Source organism: Protopterus annectens, chromosome 10.part0, assembly GCF_019279795.1.
Source record: "Protopterus annectens isolate FY-2018-M chromosome 10.part0, PAN1.0, whole genome shotgun sequence".
Classification (NCBI taxonomy): Eukaryota; Metazoa; Chordata; order Ceratodontiformes; family Protopteridae; genus Protopterus; species Protopterus annectens.
In genome coordinates this window covers 876988521-877007604 of record NC_056744.1, presented here as the reverse complement: position 1 = coordinate 877007604, position 19084 = coordinate 876988521, and the positions used below count along the sequence as shown (strand labels likewise).

At 40.0% G+C, this 19084-nt stretch overlaps 1 protein-coding gene across 2 annotated transcripts in view; it reads left to right on the top strand.

The window, feature by feature from the left end:
* The window catches only part of EVI5 (ecotropic viral integration site 5), a gene marked incomplete in the record, with an annotated part of 2059651 nt that overhangs the window by 619988 nt on the left and 1420579 nt on the right, over positions 1–19084 (top strand). For both annotated transcript variants that reach the window (XM_044085676.1, XM_044085675.1), the window contains 1 exon segment: positions 13390–13515. In XM_044085676.1, the coding sequence (XP_043941611.1) occupies positions 13390–13515 (126 nt within the window).

Below are 19084 nucleotides of genomic sequence, written 5' to 3'. Positions count from 1 at the left end.
CCTGCAACCATAGTTCCTTTCGTGGGCAGAGGCCTGCCACCAAAACAAGGGACTGCCATTCACTCCACCCCCTGCCACCCAAACCCTAACTACAGATGCATCATACTATGCTTGGGGGGCTCACCTGGCAGGAAAGTGCATTCAGGGCAACTGGAGCCCAAATCAAATGTACCTACATATCAATCCGAAAGAGATGCTAGCTGTACAGAATGCACTGACAGCCTTCAAGGACTACCTTCATCCAGGACAACTAATGATAAAGACAGACAACACCACAGTTATGTGGTACATAAACAAGTGGGGGGTACACATTCCTATCCCTTTTGCAGACTAGCCATGGCATTGTGGAACATGGCTTTGCCCTACCAAATACAACTACAAGCACAATTCCTGCCAAGAAAGCTAAATACTCTAGCAGACGAACTAAGCACACTACACGAATGGAAATTGGAACCACAAATTTTCAACATGTTGGCACGCAAATGGGGGGAGTCCAGACATAGATCCTTTTGCCTCACCCCAAAACTATCAGTTGGACAAATTCTGCACAAGAATTCATCACAAAAAAGCTTGAAAAGTGGATGCTCTATTATTCAGCTGGAAAAACCTATCAGTCTATGCTTTTCCCCCTCTGCCTCTGCTCTCCAAAGTTCTACTAAAAGTCAGACACGACAAACCAAAAATGATTCTGATTGCTCCAGACTGGCCTCGTCAGCACTGGTACCCACTCCTGCGCAGTGTCGCACCTTCCTCAGTGGCACCTGCCTCAGACACCTTACCTACTGTCTCAGCAGAACTACCAAATTCTGCACACTCAGCTCCAAACTTTGAATCTTGCAGCGTGCCTAATCAACTAATTTCACCCTTGGCATCCCTCAGCAAACCTGAGATGGATGTCATTTTGGAGGCTAGAAGGCTTAGTACTAGAAAATCTTATGCTGACAAATGGAAAAGAGTCTGTGCCTGGAACCAATCACAAGGAATAAGCGCAGCAATGCCCAATATTCCTCAGATTCTGCAATATTTAACTGAGATGCTTCACAAGGGCCTATCTTTTTCGTCCATAAAAATCCATGCCTCTGCCATTTCAGCTCATTATAACACAGAACCACCACCCCTCTTCTCTCATCCTGTGCTAAAGCAGTATCTCAGAGGGGCCAAAAATTTAAGACTTCCCAGGAGAGTGCCAACTCCTGCATGGGACCTCAATTTTGTTTTGGAAAAACTCACTCTCCCTCCTTTTGAGCCAGCTGCTACTACTGACCTAAACTTTCTCTCCTGGAAAACAGCTTTCCTTTTAGCAGTCACTTCAGCTAGAAGGATTTCAGAATTACAGGCATTTATGGCAGTGGAGCCTTTCATTACTTTTTATCTGAACAGGGTGTCTCTTAGGACCAATCCATCTTTCATGCCTAAGGTGGTATCCAGTGTGGCTCTTAATCAGACCATTCATCTGCCAACATTATTTCCCAATCCACAGGACAAGGGTGAGCGGATTCTGCATTCATTGGATGTACACAGACAACTTAGATTCTACTTAAACAGGACAAAATCTCTAAGAAAATCTGAACAACTATTGGTGGCATTTGCTGCAGGGGCAGAGAGAAAGGCGATTTCAAAGCTGACTATTTCCAAATGGGATATGCCATTGTATTCGTTTCTGCTATATGCACCATGGCAAACCTATCCCCAAGGGGATCAGATCTCATTCCACCAGGGCTGCATCTACTTCTGCAGCCTTTCTCAGAGGGGTTCCTATCAGAGACATTCTATAAGCTGCTACCTGAAGCTCAGTTCATACGATCACTAAACATTGCCATTTACCTCTCTTCTCTAAATCCACAGCTGGCTTTGCCTCTGCTGTCCTGCAGGGCCTTATAGCTGCTCCTAATGCTGTATAATTTCATCCTCCCAACCATAGCTTTGAGATTCTACCCAAATGTAATGACTGCAACAGTGAAACACGAAGAGCATAGTACAGTTGTGTACACTTGCCATAAATGTAGATGTTCAAGTGTATTCACTGTTGCAGTCCTGGTTATCCACCCTCCAGCCCCCTGTCTTTCTCTTACTATACCGCTCCTTTCTTTTACTATGCTTAAAAGCCTTTTTGGTGTATTTGCTTTTGTTTGGAGGTATATTTTTTGTGTTTTAAATAAATATATATTGCTCCCCATTTGGGGGGCACCTGACAACCGACACAGGACCCAAGACTTTATTAATCAGGCCGACTGAGGGCAACCTGCCAGCAGATTACCCAAATGTAATGACTACAACAGTGAATATACTCTAACATCTACATTTATGGTAAGTGTACACAACTGTACTTTTTTTCTTTAGAACTCTGCAGATGTACCTTTTCTTGTTCTATGAGAATTCCCTTATTCTGCAATACTTTAATCTTGTCAGCCCCTCTAAATAATAATTACTTCTTAAGCATTTCTGCTTTTCCTTTATTTCTACTCTTAATTTAAACTCCATTTTTGTTTCGTCTCACTCACTAGCTATAACTTATGGAGTATTTTCTAACTTCCCTAATAACTCCTGAGTAATTTCTACTACCTGTTCCTTAAACTCTTCTTTTTAACAGGTACAGTGGATATAAAAAGTTTACACACCCCTGTTAGAATGCCAAGTTTTTGTGATATAAAAAAATGAGACCACAATAAATTATTTCAAAACTTTTCCCACTTTTAATGTGACCTATAACCTGTACAATTCAATTGAAAAACAAATCTGTTAGGGAAAAAATATAAAAAATAAAAAATGTACAATAAGCTGGTTGCATACGTGTGCACACCCTTAAACTAATACTTTGTTGAAGCACCTTTTGATTTAATTACAGCATTCAGTCTTCTTGAGTAGGAGTCTATCAGCATAGCACATCTTGACTTGGCAATATTTGGCTACTCCTCCTTGCAAAAGCACTCCAAATCTGTCAGATTGTGAGGGCATCTCTTGTGCCCAGTCTTTTTCATGTCACCCCACAGATTTTCTATTGGATTTAGGTCTGAGCTCTGCATGGGCCATTTCAAAACTTTAATTTTCTTCTGGTGAAGCCATTATTTTGATTTGGATGTATGCTTGGGGTAATTGTCGTGTTGAAAGGTGAAATTCCTCTTCATTTTCACCTATCTAGCAGACGCCTGAAGGTTTTGGGCCAAAAGTAACCAGTATTTGGAACTGTTCATATTTCCCTTCACCTTGACTAAATCCCCAGTTCCTGCTGAAGAAAAGCAACCCCAAAGCATGATACTGCCACCACCATGCATCACCATAGGGATGGCGTTCTTTTGGTGATGCGAAGTGTTGTTTTTGTGCCAAACATACCTTTTGGAATTGTGGCCAAAAAGTTCAACCTTAGTCTCATCAGACCATAACACATTTTCCCACATGCTTTTGGGAGACTTGATGTATTGTTTTGCAAATTTTTATCCAGGCCTGGATGTTTTTCTGTGTAAGAAAAGGCTTCCATCTTGCAACGCTACCCCATAGTCCAGACGTGGAGAATACGGGAGATTGTTACATGTAGTACACAACCAGTACTTGCCAGAAATTCCTGCATCTCCTTCAGTGTTGCTCTAGGTCTGTTGGCAGCCTCCCTGACCAGTTTTCGTCTTGTCTTTTTATCAATTTTGGAGAGACGTCCATTTCTTTGCAATGACACTGTTGTCCCATATTTTCTCCACTTTTTGATGACTGCTTTCACTGTGTTCCATGGTATATCCAGTACTGTGGAAATGTTTTGAATCCTTGTCCTGACTGATACCTTTCAACAATGTGGTCCCTTTGATGCTTTGTAAGCTCTCTGTGAACCATGACTTTTGCTGTAGCAGGCATTTGAATAAATGTCAGGAAAATCCTACTAGGAGAGCTGAACTTTATTTGGGGTTAATCAGTCTCTTTAATTGATGGCAGGTGTGTACCCAAGAAGACTGAATGCTATAATTAAATCTAAAGGTGCTTCAACAAAGTATTAGTTTAAGGGTGTGCACACTTATGCAACCAGCGTATGGTACATTTTTAAATTTTTTATATTTTTCCCCTAACAGATTTGTTTGTTGTTCAACTGAATTGTACAGGTTATAGGTCACATTAAAGGTGGTAAAAGTTTTGAAATTATTTATCGTGGTCTCATTTTTTTTATATCACAAAAACCTGGCATTTTAACAGGGGTGTGTAAATGTTTTATATCCATCGTAGGCGAAGTGCCAGTGTCACATTTTTACTTCATTATCCTGCATTTTTATCATGGTTATTTGGCCTGTAATCTGTAGTTATTGGGATGTGTGTGTGTTATAGCTCTTAATTAAATGAACATGTTCATGTGAAATATAATTTCTGTGTAGTATATCCCAGTTGTTGTACCTCAGGGAATATGTAAATTCGCTTAGAGTTCCTACTACAGAATTCACATCAACCATATGAAGTATTTTCATTAATTTTTTTTTTTTGAAGTCTATCCTCTTTTGTTACGTTTCCTGTCCAGGCCACCCCGATATGTCTTCATTGTTGTAAATCAAATTTCATTCCCGACCTATAAGTAATATTCCCTGCTCAAAGATGATTTTGCCCAAATTTTGAGAACCGAAAGTGAGTGGTTTTCAATGGGTCGCACAGTTTACACAATCTATGTACATGTAGACCGGGATCACCAGAGCTCAACAACCAGCATGTTCATTCCAGTAATTGCTCAGTCCACCAAAGTTGTAGAATCCATCTTTTATTGAACAAGGAACAAAAAAATGCAGTTTAGTTTAGTGCTTGCGTCCCTAAACCTCAGGACTTCTTCAGAACCTAAAAACATAATTCTTCTTAGGTTTAAATTATCTGTACTTTTTTACCCTTGGTTGATTGTTTAAGGCTATTAGTTAGAGTTTTAAAGGCATAAAAAGACAAAAATTTATTTACCTATAAAAACAGCCCGGAAGAAATATAATAATAAACCAACTGTTTTAAAAACAATTTTAAATTTCTTTTAAAATAAGAACTTGTCTGTAGATTAAATGTTAATAAGAAAACATATATTTACAAGCTGTAAAACAAAGTGGTGTGAATGTGACAACTTTATCGAAAAGTTAAAAAGTACTATTAAGAATTGTTAAAATACTTTGCAGTACTTGAGCTGTTGAATATTAGTGTTTATGTACATTTATATCACCAAAGTTTTCTCAAGCTCAGTAGTAGTAATTTTCATTGGAATATAAATACATGACATTGCCTTGCCAGTAGCCACTTATCACAACTTCCATCTTATTTTGTCCTCTTCCATCACTATTGCAGCCCCTTTATCAGTTAATATACATTTCTCTTTTCCTTTGTCCTGATCTGCTGTATATCCATCCTGAAATCCTTTATCAAATTTACCTGCTCATTTCTTTCCAAATGTGTCTCCTGTAGCATTGTTGTTTGCACTCTGCATGTTTTAATATAATTATATATTTTCTTTTTGTTTATAGTTGTGAAGCCATTCACTTCCAAGATAAAATGGAAAGTGTCACCATTATGATAAGAAGCTCATATTCCCACCTATTATATATGACAACTTTTTTAAATGTCTGTTTCCAGCTTTTATGATATGTGCACCCACTAATGTTTGGCAGGTTGATCCTTTATACTTTTTTTTGGTTATCTTCATGTGAACCTGTCATATTTTGCAAGACTTATTGTTTAAATGAAAACCCTCAGGAAAAAAACGCTCCCATAACCTGTTAATATGAACATGCAAAACTATGTACATCTTCAAACAATGAAGTTTACCCCCCTCCCCATATGAACAATTGTCCCAAATAGACAGCTGCAAGCTCAGGCCTTCTCTAATCTGAAGTTGAGGTTATCCATGTTGAGATGCCTGTTACTGAGTGTACTCCTACTTACACTCATTAAGGAGCGGCCTTAGGTCAACTGGTGTCCTAGGCAAAAGGGCTCCATGGCACCCCCTACCACACCACCTGTTGCCCCCATCCTGGACTACCTATACCAGATAAGTACTGGAAAAGCACCCCTACTAGAGCAGCGCACTAGGCGGGGCCGCCTAGTTGGCCTATCCACTCATTGGTGTCTTGTTCTTTTTTCCCCCTCCCAACTTGTATGCTTTCAGAAAACATTAACTTTTAGCCTTGAAGAAACCAGTGCTTTGGCTTTTTATTGCCCTATAATCAGCTTGCCTCTATGAAAAGGTAAAAAAAAAAAACCTTCAGCTTCAGGCTATTAATGACATGCTGAAACATGTATTATTAAAGGAGAACTTTTCATTAGATTCAGCATTCTGTTCTTTGTTTCTACTTCAAACTTGTTATTAAATTAAGGCAAGCATCCTAATACATTCGCCTATACAAAAGTGAGAAAAAACATATCAGGTTTACATATATTATGAACTGTGTACTTTTGCACCCCATCCCCCACCTCAACAATCCAAGATTACAGCCTATTTAACTTAAATGTGCTTTTGTCTAGCCTTTTTTCTCTTTTTACATTGTTATGCCTACATTTCTTAATGCTGAAAAAAGCAAAAAAGCATCTCTCTACTTTATAGTGTCTTTATCACATATATTAACAATTAAAAACAGGTAATTTATATCTTAGGTTTATAGAAGTACTATTTATAACAGAAATTGCTTTCTTACACTTCCCTTTTTCCTGCCATTTCCCTACCCTTTGGTGCATTACCAAACATTAATGACATAGAGAGGCGAATAGCTATAATTTGTTCACAAGTTTAACAAAGTCAACTAAAGTCCATTCTTTATACTTGTACGGTCATAGGTTCATAGGTTCATATCTGCCCTAGGGCATTTATAAGCCTAGCCAGAGTGTGTTTGGCTTTCGCCACCCATTTTAAATTAATTTTGCTATGCCCTTTTTCGAGGTTAGTATACTGTGCCTCTGTCTAACAGTGACACAGAAGTGATACCCGGGGTAAACCTACGATCTCCCATCCACTCATCAAGATTCCTCTTGAAGAGAGTCAATGAGGGACTTTGCCTAACCTGGACTGGGATTTTATTCCAGAGTGAAGGGAGCCTCTGGGTTATGAATCTGTCCCTCCAGCATGTCCTATTTATTTCAGTGCTGAGGTTCAAGTCTCTCGAGCACGTAGCTCGATGGGATTTAGATTTTCTGAGGTGCAGCATGTCCATTAATTCCGGGTTGGACATGGCTTTATACGTCAGGCACAGATCGCCTCTGAGCAGGCGGTATGCCACTGAGTAGAGCTGGAGTTTCTTTAACCGGGCAGCATATGGCATCTGTTTGAGCCCTGTGATCCCCTTGGTGAGGTACTTTTGGGGTCTTTCCAGTTGCTGCAGGTGTCTGGTAAGGTACATCCCAAAAGGGGCATTGTACTCAATTATGGGCCTGATGAGGGATGAGTAAAGAGGCACGATGACCTCCCCTGATCTAGATGTAAATCCCTTCATGATTAGGTGGGCTATATAAAATGTTTTTCTAACCACTTTGGCCACGTGGTTGTCAAATGAGAGATTGCTATCAACTTGGGTCCCCAGGTCCCTAATTACTTCTTCTGTACTTAATGGATTACCACCTATGTGGTAATTTGTGGGCACTTTGTTTTTGCCAAAGGGGATGACTATACACTTTTTGGCATTTAGCTTGAGGCCATGGCTCTGCCACCAGTTGTCTGTTTCTATGAGGCCCTTTTGGAGGATGCTTGTGTCGGCTGGAGAGTCGATTATGGCGCCAAGTTTGCAGTCATTTGCGAACTTAGTCAGCCACAGTCCTTCCGTGTTGGCCTGTACTTCCGAGAAATATATACCGAACAAGAGAGGTCCCAGGACTGAGCCTTGGGGGACGCCACTTGTAACTGGTTTGGAGTCTGACATGGCTCCAGCAATTCTAACCATGTGGGTTCTGTCCTTGAGCCAGTTTGCAACCCATCTAGTGACATAGGGGTTTATATTTAAGCTGGTGAACTTATCTATAATGCCCGATTGGGGTATTGTATCGAAGGCTTTTACGAGGTCCAGGAAGGCCGTGTGGACCACCTTCCCCTCGTCAATGGCCTTGGTGACTGTTTCAAAGAAATCAACAGGTTTAAGAGGCAGGATCTGCCCTTAACAAAGCCAAACTGGGTAGGATCCAGTGTCTGTAGGTCCCCAATATCTTTTTTATGAGGTCCATGATGATCCTTTCCATAGCTTTGCAGACCAAGCTAGTCAGGCTTATGGGGCGATAGTTTCTAGGATCCGTTGAGGCACCACCTTTGTGGAGAGGGACCACTGTTGCTGCATGCCACTCTGTGGGTACATATCCTGTAGTAAGGTTGAGATTGAACAGTAGTTTTATGTTTGGGTTTAGCTCTTCTTGGAGTTCATGTAGGACGCAGCCCGGGACACCGTCTGATCCCATTGATGCTGTGTTTTTTGCTTTGGAGAGGGCAGCTCTTACCTGAGCATCTGAGATTTCAGGGGGGCAGCAATCTGCTTGGATAAATATTTGCCCTTTTGGTGGGGAGGGGGGGAGTTTGCGCTGAACCTGTCAGCTAGGATGTTGGCAATATCTGTGGGTTTGGTGTATTTTTTTATCATTTTTGACCAATTCTGAGCATATCTGAGAATTCCCACCCAGGTTCCTAACATAACTAAAGAAAGCCTTGTGATTATCCTTAGTGTCCTGTGCAATTTTTCTCTCTAAGCTGGCCTTAGACGATTTTATGAGTGCCCGTAGTTTTTTGCTAATACTGGTCAGAGATGCCTTCCCTTTTTGGGATTTTGCTCTATCATGTAGTAGCTTCCTCCTTCTGTTGTATAGTTTATGGGTGGGGTCCACCAGACAGGACGTCTGCCTTTGGAGGATTGGGTCTTGGTTTTATTTGGGATTGCATGATTCATGCATTCCTGAAGGTGTTCATAGAATGCGTTTATAAAGGATTCTGCGGTGTGGGCCATATTTTTCACAGGCCCGGGGGCTTTGAAGGATTCCACCTCGGTTTTGAGGAGTGTGAAATTTGCTTTAGAGAAGTTTTTCACTGTGGTTTTCAGGGCAGAGGGTGGAGTCGGGATGTGAATATCCAGTGAGATTAGTTTATGATCTGATCTTACCAGTGAGAGATACACTTCTGGTCTGGAGCATAGAGTCCCCATGTTGGTGATGATCAGGTCCAGTATGTTTTCCCCTCTTGTGGGAGTGGTAACAAGTTGTTCCATAGCATTTGAGTTTATAAATTCTAGGAACCTTTGGCCTAGGGTGTTGGAGCTAGAGTAATGCTCCCAGTCTATGTTTGGGTAGTTGAAGTCGCCTAATGTAATGGTGTTTGGAGAGACCTTCATATTTTCCAGTGCTCTCAGGAAGGCTGAGTGGGGTTCCTGGGTTTGGGAGGGTGGTCTGTAGCAGGCTATAAACTGGAAGGCAGTTTTACCCACTGTTAGTTGCACATGGATAGTCTCTGATGCTTCGTGCTGTGCCACCAACCTGGAGGTGTGGGTATCTTTGACGAGTATTGATGCTCCCCCTCCTTTTGTAGTACGGTCCAAGTTTTGGGGCCGAAAAGCATGGTATGAGGTATAACCTGGTAGTGCTGGGGTGCTCTCGGGAGCCTTGAACCAGGTTTCTGTTACTGCACAGATATCGATGTTCTCCATGCTAAGGAGAGTTTCGAGTACGTGCATCTTGAGGTTTAGATTTCTGGCATTGAGTAGGATTACTCTTAGTTTCTTATCCCTTGTGTTACCTATGGAGGTGGGTTTGTCTTTTGAGCCTTGCCTAAAAAAGGCACTATGGGGGTAGCAAGAGCCTTTGCCAATATCCGAAAGCCCAGGGGTGACAGGTGCAAGCCGTCCCTAGCGAAGCATCGTGGCTTGTCGAGCATGTCATCCCAGGCTGACAGGCATTGGATCCCCTTTGAATGACACCAATACTTAAGCCAATTGTTGAAATTGATCATTTTGTCTTCATATTGTGGCATCATTCTTAGTGAGGGTAAGATGCTATTCAAGGTCAGGGTCATACCAGCCTGGGCTACATGCTCAGAGAGCTCCTATAGTTCCCAAATGCAATTCATGCTTTATTATCTCACATTTATTCAGTAATTTGTGTTGCTAATCTTCCTGTTCATCTTCCAACTCCAGACTCCAGTTCAATTCCAAGTACTCCCAATTTTCGTAGTCATCACTGTGCTTTTCTCTGTCTTCCAAGAATTTTCCATTGGAACATTGGAAAAGGTTTTACTGGCAAAGTCTCTCCATGTTATCAGAAGAATGAGAAGCAGAGTCCCCTTCTGTTCATAGGTTCAGGATGATTATATGATGTGCCCTTTCTGTTAATAGATCTGCTGTTGAATACCAGTCCAGGTGCTTATTTGTGAGTTCATAAATTTAATACAGTCTGTTCCTTCTAGTTTATCTAGTACAGTAGAAAATCTCAGGTTTTCCCTACATGGCCCTGTCTTCTAATTCTACCATTTTAAAAATCTCTCCTTGAGCAGTCTCATACCCATCCAGCCTTTTCTTCATTTTGGCCTATGATTTTTGCAGTTTTATTAGCTCATCAGAATATATGTTTAAAGCTTCTTCCACTTTTTCCAGCCTTACAATTTGAGTTGATATATTTCTTCAGTATTTTATTTTAATCAGTTTTGAGCATATTTATTTTTTCATCTAGATTACCTGAAGCCATATCATGCATCAAAGCTGGAGCTTGACATTTTTTGCTAAACAGCTGCAGGATCCTTTCCATCAGTGTTTTCTCTTCCACCTTTTCTAGTTGATTTTCTTTCAGGCTGTCTTAGTTTCTTCTTTGCTGGCATCCAGATAGTGTACTTACTAACCAGTAACGGAATTTATTAAAAGTGACGGGTTCCTGGCCCTTGTCTTTCAGTTTCTTCACACTGGAAGGGCTGAAGTTAAGCTGTTGATCAGTATGCAGCCATCTTGGCAGATCAACGTTTTGACTGTTTACTTTCTGAAACAAGCTGTGAGCAGCATGTAGGCCATGTGACATAGCTGTATGTGAAAAGCGAGTACCACAGTGGAGGACTTTGTGGCTTTAATGACTGTCCTGAGCAAAATTGTTGCTGATGGTAATAGAAGAGTGGCATTTAAGGCAAGGGTATGGTCAGGAAAAATCTGGAAGCGTTAATACAAGATAGTGTTGGTATAATATATTAAGTGGATCTAGAGTAAGGGGGGGTTACTAGTACCTCTTACAGATGGAATTAACAGTAAATGCTACAGAACCTGAAAAACAAGCTGATGCGCTTCTACGGGTCTACTTCACATAATCGAACATCCAAATGTTTGACTTTTATATGGCTGAGACCATATAATCGAACATTTGAATGTTCGAAAATGTGTGGGGGGCAGCTAAACAGTGCTACCGGGGGGGGCAAGCCCCCTTGCACCCCCCACACCCCCACTATTTATATATACCAACTCCGAGATCGCACTACATTGCAGTAAAGGGAAATCTTCCCGTTCCGCACTCTATGGCAATCCCCACTCAGACCGTTTGAACTTTTAAAAGTTTGATCATATGGGCTCAGCCATATGAAAGTCGAGCTTTTAAAAATTCAACCTCCTGAAGGGGACCCACTTGTACACATCAATGAGCAATATAGAGCTCATTCTCATTACATTACATTGCATAGTGTGACAACCTGACTATGGGCAGATTCTTTTCAATTCTGCTCAGTTCCATCCAGTCATTTTCATTGAGCAATAGCTGTAAAGTGTTGCTGATTTCAGTGAATATCTCTGATTCTGATCTTATCTTTGGTCTGTCCCTTTTGAAACTTGTTTTTTTATTTTTTAAATTCACCTTGGACTGCAGTCATGAAATAATGTCATAGTAATGCATTATAGTTACGTCACAGGAATTACTTTAACACTGAGAGAATTTGTTGAACATACACAGTTCAGTACCTTGTGTAACGCAGTCTACACAAGTCATTCAAAACAGGCATTTGCTATCCAATATAGTGCATCTTTGCCCAAGACAATTAGTAGCAAGTGAAGTTAAAAGAAAAAGTTGCATTTTTTTGTATGTGCATTGCCCAAGGTGTGGAACTTAATATTCCTGTTGCAAGCATATATTTGCATTTGTTTTATTTTTATATTTCTTGTCTTTGAATTCTACATTGTTTCAGTTTGCCTTGCTTTATGCTGCCATCCAGTGTTAGATTATTTATTTATTTGTTAAACGGGAAAGTATGACTTGAAAGCCTGGGGAGAAAAGCTGCAGGCACATGTCTTTGTAACATGGAAGGAAACTGGAGCACCCAGAGAAAACCCACACGAACGCAGGGAGGACATGTCGACTCTGCACAGAAGGCACTCCAGCCGAGAATCGAACCGGAGGACCTCTTGCTGTGAGATGACAGTGTTACTGCTGCACCACTGCGCCATCCACACATTTCCAACACAATGTGTTCTCACAAATTGCTGTAGATTTTGTGAGAAGTCTGCCTTCTTCCTTTTCCCATATGTGATTTGCGCATATTCTTCCACATTCAACCAAAGACTGTGGCTGTACTTTGTAGTACAGATGTAGTAAGGTGCAGGTAAGTATGACAGCAGTAGGAATAGCACTTAGCATTTACTGGGTTTAATGCAGATCTTGTTGGTATCGTCACCATGCCTTCACTGTTTGATCATCAAAAAGCAGGAGATGAAAAAGTTGACTGATCTATGAGTTTTCAGGATTGCTTATGAACACCAAAACTGCAAAACACAACTAGTCAGAGTATGATCTATAGCAGAATGTGCATAGCCATTGCAAGAAAGCCAAAACGCCATTGCAAAGCTGTCGGAATATAACTGCTAAATGTGCAGTAAACGTTTTCTCTAGGAGATAGTACACTAAAAGTGCAAAATAAAGGAAGTAACTTCACTCTTAAGAAGAGGCCTTGCCAGTAAGACCAAGAGGTTAAATGCCATTTTGGTTTGTGCTTTTACACACTGTTCGCATTGCTGACTCGTGCAGTCTGTAATCTTTACCAAATACAGGTTGCAAGCATAGAGTAAATGAGACAGTCACATCTGAGGCCTCTGTTAACAACTAGGACATTGTGTTGTGTTATATGATACTGGCTAATCTATTTATCTTCCCAGTGCTTTAGTATGCCACAGAAAAAAATGGATCGAGACTTTGCCTCACTAGAAGAAAACAGCACTTCTCTGCTTGGCTTTTTTGAGAATGTGAATTGTAAATCAAAATAGATATGTTTTACATAAAAAAAAAAAAAAAATAGCCAGATACTGTTTGTATACCATATATTGCAACTTTTCGAGTTTATTGAAAGCTCGAAGTTTACATATTACATATATCTGCATTAAGGATCATGTAAGCAGCCCACAGTCCTCATCTTTGCAGTTTTCTTTCTGTGTATGTACTTTGTGTAACTGTATAATAATTTGTGTTTGCATTTAAATTCAGATGCCAGAGGAAGAAGCTTTCTGTGTGTTTGTAAAGCTGATGCAGGATTATCGCCTTAGAGAACTCTTCAAACCGAGCATGGCTGAGTTGGGTCTTTGCATGTATCAGTTTGAATGTATGATACAGGTAAAATACTTATGTTCATTGCAAAGTATATGACAAACTGAAAAAAGTCAAAGTAATCATAGCTTTTGCCATATCTAGCTTGGATATGTTTAATGCATCTGGTTGGACACTTTATAATGGTTTTGTATTTGTTTTCTGATCATATTCCTTTAAGTTTTCTGATTTTTTTGCTATTAGTGTTTCTTTGTGGAAACTGGCAGAACTGTTTCATTTTCAAAAAACATCTAACTTTGATTGGAGAAAACATCAGAATGTTGTTTTATATTCTCTACTTGTACACTGTTCAGATGCAGATTATTTCTGCAAGTAGAAAATAAAAATATGATTGCTAGTTTGCCTGCTCCCGGAGTCTTAGCGTAGACTACATGAAGTCACGTCAGTCACTTTGCAGCAACCAAGAAGCAGAGATCAGCATTGTTCAAGTCATGCAGTTTTGCATTTAGGAAGTATACATAAGACTGAATGAACAAGACTTTTACTGTGCTGTGTGAGTTCATGGTTTGTCTCAGGTGATTCTTCGAGTTGATCCCATTTCCATTCTGGCAGTAAGCTCTCTTTTGTGGCTGTTGTTTTCCTGTGATATAGTTAAATTTAGAGATTTAGTCCATTTTTTTCTTCAGTTGTGGCTGCAATGCTCCTCACTGTTTCACTAGTCTTTAGCAACTCCACAATGTGGTGTTTGTTGTATTGGGTATCATGGCTTTTGTCAGTGGTGCACATCACTTCTAGGACTGCAAGCATTAGTAGGCCTACATGGCTTGAGTTCCTTTCAGAGAGATGGATGCTACCCTATATATGCATGTCTCTAATCCTTATGTCAACTTCTGCAAACCTAAATGAAGATCTTTATTTTAGTGTTCTTTTCTGGAACATCAGAGTGGCCTTGACTTCAGCTGTGGATCCTAGGGAAATCTAAGGTTGAAATGTCTTTAAATCCAGACCAAATGTATTTTTGTAGCTTAACCCCCCCCCTTTCAGAAATTTAATTTCAGGAGCGGTATGTAAGATCAGCCTCTCTTCTTTGATCATTTTATTTATGCTGCCTTTGGCTCTTGATTTGCCATTTGATTTTCAGGCCTTCATTCATACCACCCACTGATGCCTAGCATCTTTTTTTGACTCTGTATGAAATGTGTTCGTTTCGGATCATGGGTAATCATCCTGTGGGAGAATCTTGTATCATTTGGATGGCCTTGAGCATATTTCGGTAAAAGGTCCAACCAGTCAAGAAGACATGAGTGGCCGGACTTCTTTCTATTGGGATGAGCTTGACTTGCAATGGCATAAGATTGCATGTCCTATCAGCACGCACGTTTTGGAGTACTAATGACTTTCTGTTGTATAATTGACATTTAATTGTATGATTTACCATACTGAGCTTTTTGCAGAGCTGTGATTTCATTTGTTTGAATGGACTTATGCAGTGTCCATTTGGACTTTAGGCAGTACAGAGGCATCAAACTCCTATCACATTGTATCAAAATTCTGGAGGGGTGATTGATTAATGGATACGCAGAGTAGTACAATGTAAGATGGGAGATGAGCAGTTCAGATTCACATCAGGATGCAGAACAATTGACCTGATATTTGCAGTGAGACAGATACTTGAAAAGAAGCTAGAGAAATGAGGAGAGTGTCCAACTGAGCATTTCTAACTTGAAGAAAGCATATGACAAGGTCCCAAGAAAGCTGATCTGGGCAGTACTATGGTGATTTGAAGTCCCAGAAATATTGGTAGAATTCATGCAGGCTATGTACAAGGACCCAGTGGCTCAAGTATGAACAGTGTTTGGCCTCACAGAGGGGTTCTCAGTGGGAGTGGGTGTACACCAGGGTTTAGCTTTGAGCCCACTGCTGTTCATACTGGTGAAGGACAACATTAGCAAACTGGTTGGAGAGGGCAGAACAACAAAGTTGCTGTATGCAGATGATGTGGCATTACAGGCAGACTCTGAGCTAGAACTTAAGTAGAGGATAGGAGAATGGAATGCAAAACTGAAGGCACATTTGATGAAACTAAGCACAGATAAGACAGTGGTAATGGGAGCAAATTGGGGAAATCAGAAGCAGCTGAGAATAGAGATAGAAGGGAAGATAGTGAAACAGGTGAACAGCTTCAAGTATCCGGGAGGGGTGATTGAGAAGAAGAGAAGTTTGAATGAAGAGGTTAAAGCTAGAGTCAGAGGGGCTGCAACCAACTGGCATAGTGTGTCAGGTGCAGTCTATGACAGAGGAATGCCAAAGAAGCTGAAAAGTAAGGTGTATAAGACAGTGGTGCAACCAGTACTACTATATAGTATAGAAAGCTGGGCAGTAAAGGCAGAACAGTTGAAGCTAGAGGTGATAGAAATGAAGTGCCTGAGAAGGGTGGTAAGATGCACACTGTGGGACAGACGAAGAAATGAGGACCTAAGAGCAGAAGCCAAAGTAGCTCCAGTTGCAGGAAAGGTCAGAAAGAACAGATTATGGTGGTTTGGACACGTGCAGAAAAGCAGAAGACGGTCTGGTGAGGACGATTTTGGACAGACAGGAAGAAGGTAAGGGGAAGTGAGGATGTCCAGCAAAGAGGTGGATGGATTGTATGAAAGAAGATCTGCGACAGTCAGGCATGAGTGTTGAAGACAGGACTGCGGCGCTGAATTGAGGGAGCTGGTGACAGTTAACATGATACCCTGACCTCATGTAGAAAAAAAATGGGAAAAAGGGGGCTGATGATTTGGACTACTACTAATGCCAGCTAAGTGAGCTGAAATTTCAGCCAAATTTGTTGCATTTATTTATTTTTTTTGGTTCTGAGCCAGGTATCTTAATTTCAAACTGTGTTTTAAGATATATTACCAAGAACTTTGGAGCATTTTTAATTATACATTTACACTAAAAATTTTGTAGCAATAATCATTTTCAGATTATTATCTAGTCATATTTTTTTTGTTTTGAAAGACCTTGTGGTTTAAGCACTCAAATGAACTTGAACTTGGGCATAACTTCAAACTATAAAAAGCAAACCTAACTGCTTTGTAGATAACCTTTTTAATGCAGCAGTAGACTTGGTCCAGATTAAAGTTTTCCTTACTTAGGACAAGGTTCAAAAGATAATTTTATGCAGGAAATATTTAATTAGCACCAGTAATAGCATTATGATTACTTATGCAAGGCAACATGAGAAAAACCTCACAGGTTAAGGAATGTCTGGTGTAGAACTTCAGTTCCAGTATTGCATTCGTCTCGTGGCATTGTCCTCAAAGCTTAATTATGAGTGTCATAATCGCCTCTTCCTCATCTGCAGCATTTTGCAACAGTTTCTTTGGATTATATTAGAGCCCACTTTGAAATCCTGTCAGTACAGTCTTACTGGTCTCCACAGGGAAAAAATGTTGACATCAACGTAAAAAGATGAAAGCAGTTGCTGGAAACCTGAATCTTTACAGAACAGTTTCCAGCTGGGCCCCTCAAGATCAACAGAGACAGTGCTACAGGGCACAGTGTCTTAACCCACCTCCTTTGATGGCTCTACTTGTTTCTCAGTGATGATTAAAAGTACAGGTCCATTTTTGTTCAGCCTTACTTCTAAGTGACTTAACTTTTTCAGGGGTATAATCCACTGGAACTGCATCAGAGGATTTATTTTCCTGCAACAGTCTTGAGGCAAGGTTTCTAATCCTTTAAGCAACTCAGCATGTTCATGTGGGATATAATTGGTTCTCTGAAAATCTCTGAGATGACTCTGTCGATTGTGTTGTGGGGAGCGTTTGATTTGTACAGGGAGCTTATTCAAGGATAGTCTGCTGCTCTTAGGTGGTTAATTAGAGATTACGTATTTATGTTATGAGTTTAAGTAGGACATAACTTGTTGACACAAGAAAGGTAAATTGAATTTACTTAAACACTTTTATTAAATCCTTACATTTTAAACAGTAATATAGGCACACTTCAATAGAAAACATGCCACAGTAGCATTTTTCATTATTTTCATGAAATATACATATATGTTGTCTTTCTAACAATTAGCATTTACTTCACTGTTACTCATATTGCTCATTTCCTGCTTTCCCCTAAACATTCATCCCCCTCCTCCTGGACACTGTTCTGCATGCACAGTTCCTATAAATCCCACTTATTTCTATGTAACTTACTCCTTCTCTTTTCTAAAGATCCCACCTTCAGTTATTTTATCTTTGCAATGGTCAATATTTCTGTTACAGCTGGTTTAGATTTTGATTGACATTTCATATAATTCATTTTTGCCAGCCAGTAGCATTAACTTAAGACCTAGGCAATTCATAGCCTCTATCCCAGCTCAAAAGAGTCACTTCCTTAGTTGTGACCCTTTGCACCCCCAGCATTTCTGACAGAAGTACTTCATAGGGAATTTCTGAAACTGTCAACTTGTTACATTCCCAAAAAGCATTTTCTCATTTACCTCTCTTTCCCATTACACCCTCAGCATTTGCAATTAACCAGAGAAAAGTTTTTTTTTCCCAGAAGCTTGCTTGGAGTATAAAAATATATGTGCAAACATTTCCAAGCAAATCTTTTGGATTTTGTTCTATGCTTGGGAGCTGTACAGATGTCCTTCTATTGTTTCTTGTAAATTTGACTTTCCATTCTCTCTTCCCAATCTTTTCTAACCTCTTCTGAATCATTCTTATAGTTATCATGTAATATTTTATATGCCCTACTAAATACTCCCTTTTTAAAACCAATGTGTGTTCTAAACTTAAGTAAAAACACTACTGAAGCTATTTCCTTTAGCACTCCCCTGTCCCTTATTCTTTGCCTATACTCTATCAGTTCTGCTAGGGAATACTGTCTGTAACTTGCACTCCAGACTTCTGCTTGGCCTCATCCCACTCTGTTACTTACCCCCCCCCCCCCAAGTTATTTGCTCCAGTTATATTGGCTCCTTTGCTAAATTTCGATAGAAAATATCAACACCCTTCTACCTCTTTTCTACAGTCCTACTTGCGGCCATTGATAAAATATTTCTATATTTCCACATTTTCTTGCTTTCTAAGTACTATCTGCTACTTTATAAATATAATTTAGCCTGAATGTGTTATAAATTTTGTATACATAAGTATTGTACTACCTATGTATATATATATATATTATGAACTAACATTGTAAAATCTTTACTCATTTTATATATGGCTGGTGAATGCTAGTTTTTTACTTGTATTTAATTCCTATTTTCTGATTTACCATTAAATTGTATTTTATTGTGGAGCTTTTTTCCCCGGGTCTCTGCTGAAAATGAGCCACTGGGCTCAGTCGGACTAACCCGGTTAACAAATGTAAAATAAATAAAAAAATAAACACTCTGTTTGTTATTGTCATAGGTTCATAGGTGTGTACTAGGTTAATGGCCATGGAGCCTTTACAAGCCTAGCCCATAGGATTACCCTGGCATCATGCCACCCACCCTTAGTTTCCAGTGCCTCTGTCAAGAGCTACTGGAGTGATCCCTGGGGTGAATTTTCTATTTCCCATCTACTCATCAAGATTTCTCTTGAAGAGGGCCAGTGAGGTGCTCTGTTTGACATCTATGGGAAGTCTATTCCATAGCATG